Source organism: Achroia grisella, unplaced genomic scaffold (genome assembly GCF_030625045.1).
Source record: "Achroia grisella isolate CSIRO2021 unplaced genomic scaffold, CSIRO_AGI_Agris_v1 utg807, whole genome shotgun sequence".
In the NCBI taxonomy this organism is placed as follows: Eukaryota; Metazoa; Arthropoda; class Insecta; order Lepidoptera; family Pyralidae; genus Achroia; species Achroia grisella.
Window position 1 is genome coordinate 1,405,438 of NW_026713028.1, and position 19,863 is coordinate 1,425,300.

Here is a 19,863-nt window from a genome sequence, read left to right on the forward strand (position 1 = left end):
TTCTACCATTTACACAAAATATATAAAGTTTTGCTATTCCTGAATATTATCAACGTACAAAAAAATAATTGGAGATATATTCTGTTTTTTGTCGTTTTTACTCCAAAATGTATAAATAATAATTTGGGACTCGTCTTTGATTTCGCATGTGTGATATTGAATTTGTGAATATTGACCTTTTCTGGACGCATTACCATAGACTACAATATTTTTGTTTTCATTGACACAATTCCTATTTGACATTTTGTGTCTGGCCACTTTATAACTTTTGACATAAAAAAGTATAAATTACAAATGGCGTTGTAGACAGATGTGTTCACGGCCACGATGGGCGATGATTCTTTGATATTACGAGAAGATGGTTATATACGTATGAACTTTCCTGTTACTTCTTTAACGTATCATAGTAATTTAAATATAATATTAGTGAAGACTGACGTAGGTGGTGTACACGTTTTGGATGTGAACTCTGGTGTGATACTCCAGTCGTCTTGTCTCTCTGCGGGTAAGTTCTGACGCTATTATCTTCTAACATTAATTATTATTATCAATACTGTTTTTATTTTATTATTTTTGTGATATGTACATGAAAATATAAAATGGAGGGTTAGATTGGTTATAAGATCATATCGTGTCCTACATTGTTCTTTAGCTTGACAGTTCGCAATAAACACAAATTCTAGTTTCACCGGACGGCATCGTGTTATGATTTCAGATGACGGCGGTACACTTGGCGTGGAATACGCGCCGGCTGCGGATCGAGTATTCGTGTGGGACAGCAGTGGAGTCAGTTCTCGATCTGACTACAATGGAGTGCTGCTCCTACACACGGCGCTTCAGCGGCCGCTGCCTTCCTCGCAGCTCGACAAGATAATTAGAATAGAACTGGTCTTATCTGAGGTATGTAATGGGTTTTATATATTACCTACTAGAACCTAATAGGTAATTCTTAATTGCATTGTTACAGACAATGGTTGCATACAATCAAATTATTACTTTACTTGTGAAGTCTAATTAGTTGTCTGATATATAATAGTTCCATTCATTACAATGGTTTTAGTAAGTAGTATACCATTGTTGAACAATTTCTAATATGAAATAAATTTAACACTGTAATATAAAATATATGAAGCTGAATGTTGACTAGATACAACAGTGAACCACTTTCACCAAAACACAATGGAAATCTGAAAATAAGAAAATAAATATTACTTACTACATTGATCATGCATGTGACCTTATATGTTAAAGCTTACAAAACTAAGTACATACTTCCATTTCACTCAAGAATCAACAGCTTTGTAAATACTATCACTATTTTTTAGCTTAATATAAGCAATCCTGTAATGTATGTAATTAAATTACAAACAATGTATGTAATTAAATTACAGACAATGTATGTTTTTAAAACAAATTTAATTTCAAAAGGATATTGCATAGTGATATTTTTAAACTATCCAGTCTATTTAGTCAAGTCTAAGTTGAGTCATTGCTTAATCTAAGCAATCATATGGAGAGAAATCAATTTATAAATTGTCTATGCCCTAGACCATTTGGAAATTGAGATCTTTTAAATAAAGTGATACAAATTTAATTTAATGTACATATCATTATAACATAGTATATGTGTATATAATAATGTAATGTTTGAAACAAGGAAATTAATACAATCAATTAAAGCATGGTAGTGATAGCAATGGAAATTATGACTTGCACAAAACCTATTATATACTTTAAGCACAAGTATCATTATTATATGAAAATCTCAGCTCATCTTTGAAAGATATCTCTTCCACCCAACATAACTAACTATAATGTGACAGTGGTGGTAATTAGTAGACAAATGAAGTGCAGGCATGTTGTAAAAACATATATGTATATGTATAAAGACATACATTCTATTCTAATATATATTTTAAAGAAACGAAAACCTAAATATGTCATCCTTTATAAATATAATAAAATAACATATTTATAAACATAATGTAATACCTAAGCACACATTAAGCAACTATACATATAAATGAAATTGGAGTGTATGTTTATAAAATTGAAATAACAGTTGTTTACTACATGCATATAAATATAAATATGGTACATACACCAAAATAACATTTATATTTTATAAATCCTTAGTATATATGAAATAATTGCATATATTATAATGACTTAATCAACTGTAAATCTAGTCTGTGTATTTATTATTACAATATGATTATCAACTTTTTACTATATCCATATAAGTAGTCTAAAAATGTTTATTATATATAAAATTTCATGTTTGTAACAAAACTTCTCTGAAACGGCTTGTCCAATTCTTATTAAATTATATAAATATATATACAGTAGGTCTGAAAATAGGATGTAAACTTTTTTCATACCACTAAGAGATTAGGGTGGTTCACCCCGAATATATTTATTTTTTAAAAAACTAATACAACTTTACGTCCTTCCACAATCAACCCTTATTTTTATTAACTTCTTTCTTTCTTTCTTTCTATTTTAGTACTTTAATATTTACAGCGATATTAGTAATAATTTTTGCCTTACACAGGAATAAGAATAATAAAAAAAAAATTACCACCTAATGAAGTGGGCATGCGTCAGCTAGTTTATGTATATATATTTATAATCATTATAAATAGTATATCACTGAGCCCAATATTTAGGCTCAGGCACAATGAATGTTAAGACTTTTACCATAATTTTTTTTCAAATAAAATTTTGCTCTTCCTTTTTGTATTACACTGTTTGTGTGTAAACTGCTAATATTAGATAGATATCAGATATAATAGAAACAATGTTGTTTCTATTATCAAGGTGAAAGCATATAAAGACTTATCATCATTACTAAACCAATTTTAAAATGAAATGTGTAATCAAAGACATGCATTTTAATAATTGTATTTTGGATAAATTTTATCGGTTATCATTAAGGTAGTCATTATACAACAACCTTATGTTACTTTAGTTTTTAGTCATGTTTTTAATGAAAACAATAAACGACCACATCTTTTTTTAAATTTTAGGTTTTAGCAATTAAATCCAAATGCTGAGGTTCGTTTCTTCTTTCTTTGCCTGCAGATTGCAGTGTATACTTCAGAAACTACTAAAACGATATTTTTATAGAAACAATGTTCACTAGTACAGTTTCGAGCAATAATTTGAATTTGTCTATTTGTTATGTCATGCAATATATAATTTCAAAATTTCCTTAATTGTAGTCACAACAATATCTTCTGTTTATTTCATGTTAATATAATAACATTATATTTAAAAATAAGAAATTTTTAATTGAAATAGTTAATAAAAATTGCATTATTTGTTCTAAACACATTGGTATAAGGTTTTCAGTTATTGCTTCATTGTACTTTGCTTACCTAATCGCCTTTTACCGCATTATGGAGATAAAACAGTCGTAACGCATTGTAATTTTATTCTGTTATGGCTTTTACAATATTATTTGTTTGATAGACCAATTCTCGGGGAAGTTTAGGCTAAATCAAAATATTACGCTACAACCTTTAGAAGTAATGTCATTTATTATAAAAATATATATATATTATTATATGCAGGTGTTAAATTATTTTATTAGTCAAACTCAGCTCGCCTCGGTTTCCATAGAAATACGACCATAACCTGGAACATGTTTCTAGCTCTCCAACCATATTGTTTTCTTGTTTCAGGCGGTACTGCTCTATCAGTGCTTGCAGAGTCTAGATGCTCACTCCATCGAGGGCCTGTCAGATTTTGTCAATGAGCTCAAGAATTCAATCGACGCGGAGCCGGTGCGGAAGGGGGTAAAGGCACAGAAGGTATGACTATTTAACATCTATTAAGGGGAGCCCACGCCATAAAATTAACGATGTAGTTATTCTTCACTATCCTTGCATCTATTCAGAGATAAGGTCTCTGAAGGTCTTCCCTCATCCGAGCATAATATCAGTTTCATTGAAAAGTTTTTCCGTAAATATTTACGCTTTGATCTAGTAGCTCACTCTATTATTACAGTAAATATACAGATATTGTTTTCGTTAATCCGAAAATTTATTATTATATCAACAGTTACACGTTATTTGAAATTTCTACACTGTCTTAAATTGTTCATGTGTGAGGTCTGTTAGTTTATTAACTTTTCACGACTAAACGATTGAAAGTACCTTAAATTTCGCTTCAAAATTGATTTTATCACGAGTTTGGACTATCTTTTATCTCATAAAAGCAGAAATAGTCGTGATTAACTGCTAGTACACTAATATCTAAACGTTTTCTACAGTGGAGCACGGTGACAATTTGCCTGCCACAGTCCACAATCCGACTGGTCACAATCGGAGTAGTCCAAGAATTGAAAGGTCAAAATCGACGGATACCGGCGTTGTCTATCGCATCGGCGGTGGGACAACGTGCCAACGATCTGGTGTCCTGCTCTCGAGATGAGGAGACTCGGCCGCTGATGTACTCGGAGGCGGAACGGAAGGAGACCTTCAAAAGATGGCCACACATGGACTATAAGTAAGTCAAAGATATTAATAAATAAACCTGAACTGCTCACACTATGCCGCTTAACTACAAAATAAGGATATCAGTTTATATTGATTGTGGGAATTGAACAGTACATCATTGTAACTGCCAATAGACCCTCGTGTCGAAGTCTAATTTAAGATAGGTGTGCTAATGGTCTAGATAATGTGTATATAATACAATATTTATATAATAATACACCGACAACTTAATTTCAACAATGCACTTCTCAAAAAACATTTAGATTGAAGTTAATAAGTATTTTATAGGAATGCACATTAAATATTAGATAAGTTATTGAATAATATTTTATGTCTGTCTTTCAGTAAATTTAAATATGAATAAAAATACTCATTAAGCCAACGATTATTTGTGATAGTGATAAAAAAATCTTAATTTGCATTAATTAGCAGAATGTTCTATATATATTTTTTTGTGTGATTGTATTGGCAAATAAGCAGACGGCCCGCCTGATGGCAACCACCGTCTGGATACATGAACAACACCACCAACATCATGTTATTATGTAATACCTATGACTCCACTCATGCTTTGTCTACCGAATAGTGAATTAATGTGTCATGCCTCATATTCGGTATTTTCACAGCCTAATCTCACCCTACAACCAAAACATAGCTTACAAAATAAGCTGCTGTTGAATAAGGTAATGTAAGTTGGACTTCATTTTGAGATTAGACTGAAGAAGAGTACCTACTAAGACAACTTTTTACAGTCTACCAATTATCTGCTTCTTCCTTATTCCATTTATTTAGTGTCGGCGTAATATGTTTTTAACGTCTACCTGTGGTTTATAATTTTTTTTTACTTTGAATGAAAATAATATTCTTTTCAGATGGGCGTTACCAGCTCGCATGGCACAGGCGGGTTTCTACCACCAGCCGTCGCCGTCGGGCGATGACCGCGCCATGTGCTTCACTTGCTTAGTCTGCCTGGTGTGCTGGGAGAAATCGGATGAACCTTGGGTGGAGCATGAACGACACTCGCCTAACTGTCCCTTCGTAAGGGGGGAATATACGCACAACGTACCTATGTCGGTAAGTGTTGGTACTTAATATAATCACTCAATAGTTTAATACCTTTTAAATTACAAAGTATGATTTCAAAATCGGGCCAGTGCTGTGTTCGACCACAGCTGGTGAGTATATTTATTAATAGGGGATTTAAATGTGATGATTTTAATGTTCTTATTATTAATTTAAAGTTTTAATACAGTACTTTAAATGTTATACAAAATAACAAAACCAATGAAGCATTGATTGAACTCACTTAAATTTGCAAACAATTTTTGCTCTTACCTTGTTTCTTTAACCTATATTTACAAATTGTATCATGTATTGTAAAGTATATATTTATTTGGCTAGGTATATATATTCATTATTACCTTCCCCTTATCCCATTACCTATGCTCCGTGCAGTACGTCGTCTACTTCCACAGATCCTATCGCCCGTCATTTCTCTTCTATTATGTCCATACGTAATTTTATCGGCTGTTGTGTACTACGAGTTCTAAGCACCTGATAAAAAGACTTGGCTATAATTTTTTATTTTACCATTTCTTTTTAGGTCACAAATGCGACAGCTTGCGCGGTGCCGTGTCCAAACGTCTCAGTGGTATCGAAGGGTAACACTGGTGATCTTATTGCTACGGGCACAACAGAAGGCAAGATCAATATATGGAAATTCGACAGTGGACTCAAACTTGTCAAGTTCATCCATCTATCGCCGTACGATTCCATCTTCAGTGGTGTATTATTAGCAGACTGCAATAAAGTGTGGTCTGCCAGTTTGGAGAAGGATAGTTGTGAGTACATATATTGATTAGATACTATGATTTTTTATGTATATAGCCCATTAAAGTCTATATACGAGAATAGCATTATGAAAAGCAGTGTTATTCCCAGAGGACAAATATGTAATTACACCCTACACATTAATTTCACATCTATTTCTCACCATTCATATATTTAGAAAGTTTAATTAACATTTAGGTTTATTTGATTTTACATAATGCTTAAATAGTTCATACTTTGAATGTAGAGATAAAGAGATATTGTCTATTTCTTTATAATTACGTTTTTATTATAATGCAATGCATAATATGTATCTATTTCTTGTTTTCTCAGCTACATATGGCATCGAACTTACAGCAATGGCATTCATCGGTATGACTAACAAACAGGAAGCTTACCCACAGGCAAACACTGACAGCACAGACAGAGAAACAAGCACTAGTAAAGCAAAACCATCCCTCATATGTGCCGTCACAATCACCAGGACCAATTCCACACCTACAGACCAGCCCATCAAAGAAGACTCGAGCAAAGCTCTCTTCGATTCTGGTTTGGATAAGTCCAAAGAAACTGTCCAAGCAATGAATGACCAGAATGAAGCCAAGAGCAACTTTACATCAACAAATAAAATGCTGTTCCTCCTTACGTACGATATACACAACTCTTCAGCTGGTTCCATAACTACTGTCATTCATACCTCAAATAGTAGTGGCAATTCTAAGCCTGGGGGCAGCAAGAAAGTGTGTACGGTGGCACGAACAGATGATGCGAATATATATGACGAAATATACTTCCAGTATTCAGATGACGACACAGAGCTTCCTCCGTGTACTGGCAGCCTCATAGATGAACAAATAAGTAATGTAATAAATTTGAATGCCTCGTCTAGTAAAGAGGATTGCAAAATTTGGGAGCCCAAGAAGATAATCTTCACGAAACATTTTAAAGTTTTGACACCACCTCCTCCCACAGTATTACTACCTGAGCTACCGGAATCAGGTCAAGGCAGTATGTTGGATTTTGTTGGCAAAATTTCCCAATTGAAGAGTTGGAAGAGTGCTAACTTGGAATCTGTTGGTACTAAACTTGCTGACCAAACTGATGCTGTACTGCAACAGGCTGATCCTATTACTCATTATCTCAACATGAATGGACCTCTAGAAATATCTGATTTGAAGTGGTATGATGGTGGTGAAGGCACCGAAAAAGTCAAGGTATTCGGTAAAGACTCGCCATTCGGTGTTGGCAAGGTGGGCACTCAAACAGCAATCAGTAACAGTAATAACAATGATGGGTTTGATAGTGACCCACCACAGGAAGAGGTAGTTTCTCAAGGTATAGCAGTCCAATGCCTATTACTTCCAGTCAGATTGAACCTAAGAGAAGATTCCAAAGTTACGCATTTATTACCCACGGAAGATAAGGAGCATTTATTGATAGTGATATCTTGTGTTGAACCTGAAAAAGTTAAGGTTGAAGACGAAGTTGACGGTGACGGCGACGTAAAAATGGATGTCGACGATGTTGTAGATGCAAGCGATAAGATGGATAAATGTGAAGCAAAAGCATATTTCCTATTATACAAAATTAAAAAAAGTACTTCCATATATACCTTGGATGATTATCCTGTCACAATGAAAGAATTGCCTTTTAATGAGAGTCCTGTAGACCTTTGCCTCTTACCAATAGATAAACATGAACAGTACTCCTTTGCTGCTGTCGGCGTTGACGGTAGTTTGCGGCTTTACTCGCTTCCAGAGTTTAAGATTTTGTCAGAGAAACGAGTACCTAAAGGACAATTTACATCAGTAGTGTACTGCGCTTCAGTAGAACGTCTCAGCGTATCTACAAAACACGGCATGATATATTTTTATGCTTTAAATAATGCTAAGAAAGATTCTGCGGGAGATACCGATGACGATGAATTCGCTAACATAGATTTTGATATGCTTCAAAAAGCTCCTCGGGATGAGGTATGTGGTCCAACCTCTGCACCCGTCATCCTTGCCAATAAGACTGAATTAGACTTGGCTGATCTTGAGGCTCTAATATCATTGACAGGGTTTTATGGTACAAACACAACAGTGCCTTATAGCGCAGTGGTGCCCGGCTTCTGGTGCGAGTTGTCGCCAGCGCAGCGGTCACGCTCCGACCATCAGAACAATAGAACCTGGCGCCTGCAGAACACCTCTTCCACCTGGGACGAGCACGTGCTAGAACTGACGCTGCCTTATAGTGTATCTTTAGCTCACGTAGAATTCGGATTTACATTGCATACAACATGTCCGGTCAATTTGCCGACTATTCAAGTAACATTATTGAAACAAAATTTACATGGAATTGGCTATAAAAAAGATGCGTCATTTGGTCATAGATCAGAATCACCACAACATTTTCCTGTCATAGATGCAGAAATGCCGTCTTTAGAAAATCCAGTTAATAGTGAAGAATATTTGCGAGCGCATAACGCCGAAATACTGGCCGGCCCGTTACTATTGTCATCCGGCCTTGATATGAGTCAGCAGTCTGGAACTTTAATATTAACGAGCCCTAAATTATACAGAGCAAGAGGTAGGTCATTCCTAGTTCACATTAAAACATTGTATGATCCTGCTAAAGATATGAACAAAACATCGACTAAATCGACCGAGAGTAATTCAAAGAAGTCTACTTTCATTGGATGTGATTGGCTTCATCAGATTTCATTGACGGTGCGTTCGAGTCCACATACTGATGTGCCAATGGAAAGACAGCAGCGGATAGCGATGTTGGAATCAAATAGCTTTTTAACTACACTATTAGGCATAGTTGTGAACAAGGGTGATTCAGACAAGAAAAAGATAGCTCTGGATCTACTTATTTGGGTGATCTCCATAAGGCTACAGCGGATGCGATTGGCGAAGACCGAGAAAGAAAAGGACAATGAGACATATAATTTTGTCGAAACGCAGCAGTTGGAATGTGTGAGGATCGTAGAAGAACACGTCGACGCACTCATCAAGAATTGCATCCTGTGCGCTAACAGAAGTATCGCCAAGAAGTGCGTCAAAATAATTCTTATTACTAGCGAGTGAGTATTATTTCTTATATGTATTATGTATCAGAGCACAAGACATGAATTTATATAATTACTAATGATAATAAGTAACGAATTTACTCTCTCTTCACATGTTGTGTTTCGTCACTCACGTCACATCTTTGAGTTCTATTCCGCCCAAGCCAAAGGCGAAGGCGTAATAGAGCCGAGTGTGTGAAATACGCACGTATATCGTACGACGTTTTTCAACATACTTGATTTTAGATAAGCTCAACCATAAAACTTTGATGCACGGTGTTGTTTTTCCACTATTTTATTTTTTTAAATCAGCGTTGTCGCTATACTAATACTGCTGCTTATACTGGCTTGCGCCGCGGTTTTGGGATATAACTTATGAGTAACGTGACCATTTATTTTTTGATTTAAAACAGACATTGGTTTATTTATATGTCAATTAATAGACAGTCAGTGTAAAAACAATTTTTTAGACTATTTGTTGCTAAAAAGTGAGCTTAAAAGTTAAGTATTATTGGATGAACAAATTTGCTTTAATATAGCTAGTGAAACTTTTAAGTACGACTGAAACTCTAGGCATGTTTTCATGTGTTATATTCATCTTAATTAGCAACAATCATCAACGTCACACAAATTTTCGCGGAGTTTCCAAAAAACGGGACAATTTTGCATCCCTGAGTTCATTTTGGGGACATCGGGACTGGTAATTATAAAAAGGGACAGTCCCGTTTAAACGGGATGTCTGGTCACGTTACTTATGAGCTGCATCGAACATCGGTGAAATGAAATCCAATTCACGAGCAAGTACGATGAAAAATAAATAACCGATCATCAAAATCGAGTTTTTGCGAGGATAACGTTTAAGTGCGCGAACAGGGGCGTGAAGCACCTGCCGTGGAAGTCGACGTTCGACGAGACCGTGTCGAGCGGCGTGTGCGCGTGCATCCCGTACGTGGGCGCGTGCTCGTCGGCGGGCGCGCTGCGGTGGCTGATGGCGCTGGCGCAGGCCGGCGGCCCGCCCGCCGCCGCGCCCGCGCCCGCGCCCGCGCTGCTGCAGCGCTGCCTCGCGCTGCTGCACGCCACCGCCACCTGCCTCGCCGCGCGCGCCGACCCCTACCACCACCTGCTGCGCGCCAGGTACCGCTGCGGACCCGCCCACACCCACCTACGTTAATAATGGTTCTCGGGGAGGAAAGGGAACTGTTACTAATGAGGATTAATAACGCGATTGTTGGCATTGTACCGTATCGTCAAGATTGACCTCTACACGGTTCCTCTGGTAACCATCATGTTAAATTCCTTGTAAATTTGTCGAGACGGTTTGTTTACCCTTAGCGCAGGCGGGGTGCACCATTCCATTATCATCATCTATTATAAAAAAACATTTCATGTCCATCATTTCAATCCAAAGAATTACGATAAAAAAATATAGTCAGGAACAGACATGGAACGTGTGGAATGCTGGAATAAAAAACTTACCAATTAATGCAAATATATCTGTTCTGCAAATACAATTCATTTTTATAGGCGTCCCCGTAAAACTAGGGGCAACTAAGAGAATTACAGTTGTATATTATTATTGTATCGGCCTTGTGATATATGCTCTTTTACTCATTTGTTGTTATATATCATAATTGTAGAAAACATTGTTTTTGTTAGTAAAATACAATGTTGTATAATAATTGTATACAGATTCGGCTTGTACGGTCTTCCGTTAGAGCAGACGATTTTCGCTTCGGAAGTGCCAGAATTGGGACGAGGTTCCTCATCACCAGTCACATACGCCAGCGTCCTCGCTGGGGACACGAGCGCACCACCGCCCCCTAAACCTGATTACCAGCTCAAGGACTTGCTCAACTTACCTCCTGACATGGGTGAGCTTTCAACTGTTATGACTTACAGTGTATTCTGTACAAACAAAGTTTTGTTAATATACTTAGAACTAATATAAGAAATATGAAAGTTTGTAGATGGATTGTAATGGATGAATTTTCTTACATTTTTGTGCAAAAATCTATTGTATGGGTTTGAATGAAACTTGGAACATAATTTAGAACATAAATTATCATAAGATGATATCTATATTTGGATCACCGTCAAGAAGTTTTCTTTAGTCAGTACGACTTAAGACAACATTTGATCTACAGAAATTTGAAAGACCTTATCAGATTAAGAAAAAAGTTATTTGCCTTTATTTATGATCATAATTATGTAAACGTTATTATGATAATATAGTATATAGATAATTTGTAGTATTGTCAAACATTAGAAATAGAAATAATCTTTATTCAAATAAACTTAATATAGGCACTATTGAATAGTCATATTTTTTTACCACTTACTACTAATTTGCCTGTTGCTCTTTTAAATAAATGTTGTTCTAAGTAAATACACATAAACAATAGTCATGCAATCAACATAGAAACCACTAAACAATCAATCTTTGTGCGTTCAGATAATTCAATGTGACAGTAAATGGTAGTAGTCGTTGGCAACGTGTGGACGAGCTAAACGTAATGGTGACGTGTGCAGACACGAAGTCGCCGGTGGCGGCGTGGTGGGCGCAGAACGACGGCGTGGGCGTGTTCGGCGCGGGGCTGAGCGAGGCGCAGCCGCTGCACGTGAGCTGCCACGTGGCCTCCGACGGCACCAAGCTCGAGTCCAGCGGCGCGCGCCTCCACGCCGCCGTCGTCAGCTCGCTGCCCCCCGGCCCGCCCGCGCACCCGCACCAGGTGCACTCGCACTCCTATCTCATACATTGTGGACGACATTCAAGTACTTGCGACTGAGCCCGCACCCGCGCCGTATGCGCACTCGGACACATCTCGCGCTTCATCCGACCGACCTTCACCGCCTCACTAAAGCCACGTCCGATCTCGTACCCTATGAGAAATATCTGGCTAAGCGCGCACTCACACTCACACATCTCGCGCTCCACACAACCGACCGAAAGGTCGGTTTCTCGCATTAGTGAGGATGTAAAACCACTTCACTAATACGAGAAAGAAAGAAGATATTTTATATTGCCAACAATTACATTGTTGTACACATAGATATAAACGATTGCTAAATATTTGCAATATATACACATAATAAGTAGTAATTTATTATTTCTTCTCCTGACCAAAACACAGCTTACCTACTCGAAATTGTTATCCATAAATATAATTGTGTATTTTTGTACAGCTTTGGTCAGCCATGAAAGAGGGAAATAAGCAAACGTCTCAGGATCCGGATTCCTTAGAAGATGTAGAAAGCTCCCCAATGGATTGTGACCCTCAAGATAAATTAGAGTTTTCTGAAGATAAACTATTTAAGGTATATACCAGAACAACTGTTCTCCTCCTGTTAAGTTTGAACCACTTTACCATAAATTAAGCATGTTGTTTATGTATTTTGCTATAAATACGTTAGTATATGTATTTTTTTTTTCGGGCTACTCTTATGATGGTGGCCGCATATCGCTAAACTACAGATGGTACTCTGAACCCGCGGCAGGATTTATGGAGTGGCTGAAGGCCTGATGGATACGACTTTAGTCTGAGGATACCGCTAGGAGTTCGAACTTAGGCTTAGGCTGCCATAATTTCGGTCCCCATTTGAATCTGACGGGGGATCAAACTTAGGGGTTAAGTGTAAGCCTCGTTAGAGTGTTTTATAATTTACTACATTGCAATTTTATATATTTACATAGTAGACTGTTTGTCTTCTCTTTCGAGCAGTAATCGTTCGTCTCGGGAAGCATGTAATAATGTTGTGAATACAATGGTGCGCTGTGACCGTGTGCAGGAACAGGAGCAGTGCGGCATCGGGTGGGCGGCGCTGGTGACGCGTCCGCCGCAGCACACGCTGGTGGTGGAGCGCATGCACTCGGGCGCGCGCCGCTACATCGTGCTCGACTTCGGACACACCGTCCGCCTCACAGACCTGGTCACTACCTCTACCTCTTACAGAATATTATGAAGGCAGTTCTGCTTGTTTCTTTTGGTTTTGAATCTGTGAATTCATTACCTTATGAGATTTTCTACCGCAGTGTTTCCCAACGTTGGGCCCAACTACCAGTCCCCCTATGTCAATTTGATTTTTAAGGGATTCGAAAATGGTGTCGATACGAGTTTAACCCTTTCAGTCCAGGCCATTTAAATGCTATACTAGTTACTACATAATTTAATATTTTTATTTACGTATAGTGTTTCGTCAATAATTTCGTAGTGATTATTCCTAAAACAAGAAATGTATGTTTCTTAAGTAAACTGTTTTTTTAACATTATACATGTAACCCTAAGAGAGGGAGGGGCATAAGAATTTTAGAAAGTCCAAGGTGGGGCATGGGACTAAGAAGGTTAGGCAACACTGTTCTAAAAGAAAAAAAGCTGTGAAAAATATCATCTAAAACTCTTAGCATAACATAGTCTTCAAACAACAGCGTACTGGATTATTGTCGTTACATGTCTAGTAACAATAATCATATATTTTATTGCAGATAATTCCATCTTGCTCGGACTTAGTTACACTGTGTATTGACATTTGGGTCACGAGTGAAGAGACTGATTGCGTGAAGCTCGCTTTCGCCACGGATATAGCAACCAAGCACCTCGTACTTACCGACATACAGCCGCCTCCGTTGTGTCGGTATATGAAGGTAAATGATTTTTTTTTAAGTAATGTGTAAATACGTAAAAGCCACGGCAAAGACGTATTTATAGGCTGCAACATGGCTAAATAAAGAATTCTTCCAGGTCTTTACATTATGATAGAAGATAGAATCCACCTAACTGGACTTGCGTCTTTAAAAATTTAATAAAATTGTATAATTTGTGTTATTTTGTTAATAAGACATTGGTTCCAACTTAAACTCTTAATTTCATGATGACTAAATCAAAGGAGGGTTCTGTCTCATAGTATTGTTCTCTACTAAAAAAGGAAAGATCAGTCACAATACTAAGTTTCTGCCAATTATCAGTTGCCCTTCAAATTGAAACAATATAATGACTATAATAAAAAGGTAACAGAGATCTATTATGACCAAGACAAAGTAATTTGTTGTTTACTTTTTCACAATTATACGTATTGTAAAATAATGTGGGATATATACCATGATAATGTTAGGTCAGCCATAACCAATATATAATATCATCGAAATATCAGAAACTCATCTAACAGTTGATGTAATGTGTGCAACACTTGGTACAGTCATTTAAAAAATGTACGGTTTGTTTTAGATAACGACTATAGGGCGGTACGGCATGTCTGCGATGAAGTGCAAGATACCACTGGGCTGGTTTTACGGCGAGATCGCCGACATAACTAACGTGCAGGCCTCAGTTAATGCTCTCAACGCTTTATATCAAGACCTGACATGCAGATTCCGGTGAGTATATTATAAATATACATAACAATGATAAAATAAAAATCATCAAGCAAAATAATGTAACAAGAGGCTTTAGAGTGGGAAATATAATGGTGCTTACAAAATAATAAGCTGATACGGCCCGGGCCTTCAAACACCTTGTGCCGCAGGGCTGATTTTCTGAGAGCTATACGTAATACCCCTAATCTACTTTTTGGAATTAAAATACGACCCATGTTTACTGGAAACATAGCTTTATATAGGCGAAATATTTTTTTAATTAAAATTTTATTTTTAGCCTTGCAACTGGAAAATTAATGGATCTTCTGAACCCGTATTTGCAAATGTACAATGGAAATGCAGCCCACATGATGGCTTACTTGAACTTAGCCAATGACACAGATCCCAAAGTGATCACAGCATACCAGGAGTGTATAGAACTCCAACAGCAGATGCACACATGTAATAATATACTCAGGAGGCTGCAGAATACTTCGGAGTGTAATGATCAGTTGTTGGATATGATTAACAAAGGGAAAGTAACATCCGAAGCGTTATTGGAGCGCGCTTCCACAGACAAGTTGCGGGTTATAAGTGAGAATGTTGTGGATTTGCTGCTGTACTTCTTCTATCAAGTGGGTGATGTGGTGAGTTGATTTGTAAATTTGTTGTGTAATTCATACCACCTTCCTTGTATAATTTGAATGTACATACTATATTTACATATGAAATTTGAATGAAGATTGTAAGAATTTCTTTGATATGTTCTAGTTATCAGGGCACTATAAAATAAAGTAACATTTATAGCGATCTGGAAGGTAGAATCTTTATGCTGTAGGCTGATTTATGCAATAGTATTGCACTATTAAATACTTTAAGAATTAACTTTATTTTTCATTAAATGTATTAAAATAACGCATTGAACCAATATTAGCAATACTTGAAAAGTCAGTTGCTGATATCATGTCGTATCGTGACATTTTTATACGGAATATAATTCTGTTTTACCCACTTCATTTTAAAAAATGGCGTACCTGCTTTTCATAGACGACGACAGTCGCCGACTGTATCTGTACAGAGCAGTATAATGTCAACGAGCGGACGGCCCACTAGATGTTGAACGGTAGAGGGACTATCAGTGGCGTGTGGTTGCAGGCGTGTCCGGAAGTGGGCGCGGAGTGGTGCGCGCGCGTGTCGTCGGCGGTGCGGTGGTGGGGCGCGCGCGCGGCGGCGGCGCTGGCCACGCTGCTGGCGCGGCTGTGCGGCGCGGCCGGCTGGTGGGGCGACCACCTCGCGGACACCCTCACCGACGCCTTCGCGGCCGCAGACGCGCCGCCACTCGCACTCGACAGGTAATACACCCCGCCCCTTACTTATCTGCACCTACTCTTAATTGGTTTCACACCAGTTTTACGTTGCGCTCTTTTCAATTCGTTCTGTAGGAATTTTTCAAACTCTTTCTTATGCCATAATGTTGGATGTTTAATCAGGGGTTTCGGTAAAATAAGGCTCTGGAGTTGAGCGCTACGTAATAGTGATTCTATTGATATCTATAGATGTTGTATATTGTGGTGAAATGCATGACAAGGAGGTACCGTTAAGTAATTAGGAATGGCGATTGCCCTCACGTTTTTTTTTATTGAAATGTTAAGGATTATATTAATCGGCAATAGGGAATGTGGATAATATATTTTTTATATTACTAAAATATATGTAATACAAATAATTTTGAAGTATTTTTTTTATAAAATAATATACTAAAATGAGTTCTATAAACGCCCACTAATTTGGCAAGCATGTCTTGACGGTTACAATATATAACATAAATAAAACCAATGCAGGGATTATCCTACTCTAATATATTTCATGTTTGAATTTTATGCACACTCCTTATTAATTTAATTGACTTTTGTCTTCCAAGTATTCAGTTCATATAACTTATCTCTTAGTGTTACATGAAAACAGTATATAATTTATTTCAGACATATTTACTAGGCCAATATTATAAATACATTATTGACGTATGTTAGTCAATAATGTATTTATATGAATTAATAATATACAACTAATATACTGATGTACCATCTATATGTAACCTATATGCTATTCTGATGTATAAGTTATATCACTGCAAAGTTTCCTCAAAATCCGTTACGTACTTTTTACGTGAAACAGTAACAAACATCCATCGATACTAACAAACTTTCATACAAAAAGTGAATATGGTACGTATGGCTCAGATGCCTGGTGCTGGTGATGTACATGTGCCGCAAGAGCCTGTACTCGCACCGGTCGCCGGAGAGCGGCGTGGCGGCGGCGCTGAGTGCGCGCGCGCTGTCGCTGCTGCGCGCGCCGCACCCGCAGCCCGCGCTCACCGCCGCCGTGCTCACCGCGCTCGCGGCCGTGCTCGACACCGTCGCCGCCAACAGGCACGCCAGGTACGCTACACTACTACACTACTACACTACTACACTGTCACACTACTACACTACTACACTACTACACTGTTACACTACTGCACTACTACACTCTACTCGCTTCCTCCTCGAAGCATATACTTATCACACTCCACCAGCGGACCACGACACCGTCGCCGCCTACAGACACGCCTGATGTGTTACTGCTCCACTACTACACTACTCCACTTTGCTCGCTTCCTCCTCGAAGCATATCCTTATCACACTCCGCCAGCGGACCACGACACCGTCGCCGCCATCAGACACGCCAGGTTCACTATTGCTCCACTTACTCCACACTGCTCACTTCCATCTCAAAGGTTATACATATCACTCTGGCAGATTTACCCTCTTTTATATTTAGTTCAATTTGTTTATGCTATACAAAAATTCTTGACTCTCTTCCTACGCTCCACAGACATCTACAATTCCCTTCGCTTGATTTTCTATACCGTCGTCACCAATCGACACGCCAGGTCGCCGCGCTCACCAATTCCGCTCGCTTCCTCCTCAAAGCATATTCATATCCTACTTGCAGCTGAAGCAAATCTTCCACATTCAATTCTATTTATTCCTGCCATTCAACCGTTATTGGCTCTCATACCTATGCTCCACAGACATGTACAATTCGCTCTGCTTAACTTTCTACACCGTCCCCGCCAATCGACACGCCAGGTCGCTACGCTCACTCAGCTTACTTTTACCATTACTCCACTCATCTCGCTTCCTCGCAGTCCTACACTCTTACCGTCTATTCTTCCACTCCTCTCGCTTCCTTATTAAAGCATATTCTTATAACGCTTATGCTTTCCCCTATTCTGAATTTAATTGAGTTTGTTTCTGCTATTAAAATATCCTGGCTCTCTTCCCTTCTTATGCTCCACAAACTCCTCCCTACCAATCCCTTTGCTAGATTTTCTAATTTAGACTCTATACTTTTATTTATCCTACTTTTAAGCAACATCTCATTGATTACTTTTGTTTGATTACCACTATTACCATTATCTTTCCAATCTTTTTTAGTTCTTCCAGTGTGTTTCTGTTCTCCTTTATATAAAATACAATAAATTTGCATTTTTTCTGTCATTACATAACGAATATCTAACAAAATTTATACATAGTGTACATTGAAGTTTTAATAACATTGAACCTGATCCATCTGTAGATGGGACTGGGTGACGGGGGGCCGCGCGGGCAGCGGCGGCGAGGCGGCGGCGACGTCGTCCCCGCGCACGGCCGAGTGCCAGCTGCACCACCGCAAGCTGCACAAGAAGCTGCTGCACCAGATGCACGAGGTGGAGCCCAAGCGCGGCAAGCAGGCCGCACACGACGACGTGAGTTTACATGCCCACACCACACACACATACACGCAAACATATGTATACCTATACACAATTTTATACCATGAAAAAACTTCAAATTCATAGCTCTGACAATATTATCTGATTACATTAGGAATGAGTGCGTAGCTTTTTCTATGTTGATTATTGCATGCCTTTTACTATTAAAATAACATTTATTTAAACCAGAAACACACAAATTTCTTGCTAATTCTTCTTGTGATGAGTGTGCGTTCTGAATGAGTGCTGGAATAAAAAAAAAACAAAACTATACAAGTAGTCTACATAATGAAAGATATAGATTTTTTTGTGAATCTGATATGTCCTTGTACTATTTCTCTATGTTGACCCATGTCTGATGTCTTTCTGATCAAAGGCAGCTAAAATTAGTAATTTGTTTTATAGTAATTGCTTAAGGTTTAACGAACTACCAGAGTCTGTTCTAAATCTGCCTTAAAGTAGGTTCAAATGTCGTATAAAACACTTTCTCTGTAAAATGTTTCTAAATGATACTGATTGATATAATTAATAAGCATTGTAATTGTAACTGTACGCTTCGACTTGTAAATATAAACTTACAAGTATTGTTTAAAAGAGCAATACACAAGTTTCTCGCTCGTTCTTCTCGTGATTCTCCTCACAGCTTTCCGAACGAGCGGTAGATAAAAAAAAATTATGTCTATTCAAAAGTGAAAATGAAGTTTATTTGAATAAATGATTTTGTATGGTATTGTATCGTTCGTGTGGTAGCGCGGCGTGTACGTGGTGCCGACGCGCGCGGGCGCGGGCGGGGGCGGGGGCGGGCGCCGCGGGGCGCGGGGCGGGCGCGCGGGGGACGGACTCAGCGAGGCGCTGGCGCGCGTGCTGCCGCCGCCGCTGGCCGCCGCCCTCGCGGCCGCGCTCGTCTCGCACATGCTCGCCGCAGACAGCTCCGCCGACGGCGACGTGCTGCTGCTCTGCGCCAAGGTGTGTACATGTTCTTACTTACAGTGAGACCCCGATTAACGCTGTTTCGGTTTAGCGCTCCTTTATTTCGACGGGGATTCGGAACTTGGGAAAGATGTCGAGTAAAATAGTTCAAGAAATAGCAAATAGTCTAGAAAGACTATATACTAGATAATGAGCTCAAGGAATTAACTGATCAAGAAAAAAACAAAAATAGTGATAGTAAAAATTTTCGTTTAAGGCTGTCTTCACTTAACATGGATTTATTGGCTATGACCAGCCAATAAATCCATGTTAAGTGAAGACAGCCTTAAACGAAAATTTTTGGAAATGAAAGAAAATTGTGGAATGTTTATAAAATATCTCACAGGGTTAAAGCTCCGGTTCA

The 19,863-nt window shown here is 38.2% G+C and overlaps 1 protein-coding gene across 1 annotated transcript in view; it reads left to right on the forward strand.

Moving 5' to 3' along the window:
* The first annotated feature begins 308 nt into the window (after nt 1-308).
* LOC131851786 (baculoviral IAP repeat-containing protein 6) overlaps nt 309-19,863 on the forward strand; it is a 51,548-nt gene continuing 31,993 nt past the window's right edge. The window contains exons 1-19 of the mRNA XM_059202336.1: nt 309-505; nt 716-900; nt 3,687-3,815; nt 4,277-4,512; nt 5,375-5,576; nt 6,106-6,343; nt 6,666-9,402; nt 10,261-10,521; nt 11,077-11,258; nt 11,917-12,116; nt 12,571-12,702; nt 13,174-13,314; nt 13,868-14,026; nt 14,607-14,755; nt 15,033-15,381; nt 15,890-16,086; nt 16,975-17,172; nt 18,356-18,524; nt 19,281-19,496. Coding sequence (XP_059058319.1) covers nt 328-505; nt 716-900; nt 3,687-3,815; nt 4,277-4,512; nt 5,375-5,576; nt 6,106-6,343; nt 6,666-9,402; nt 10,261-10,521; nt 11,077-11,258; nt 11,917-12,116; nt 12,571-12,702; nt 13,174-13,314; nt 13,868-14,026; nt 14,607-14,755; nt 15,033-15,381; nt 15,890-16,086; nt 16,975-17,172; nt 18,356-18,524; nt 19,281-19,496 — 6,258 coding nt within the window. The 5' untranslated portion in view covers nt 309-327. The remainder of the gene's footprint in view (nt 506-715; nt 901-3,686; nt 3,816-4,276; nt 4,513-5,374; nt 5,577-6,105; nt 6,344-6,665; nt 9,403-10,260; nt 10,522-11,076; nt 11,259-11,916; nt 12,117-12,570; nt 12,703-13,173; nt 13,315-13,867; nt 14,027-14,606; nt 14,756-15,032; nt 15,382-15,889; nt 16,087-16,974; nt 17,173-18,355; nt 18,525-19,280; nt 19,497-19,863) is intronic.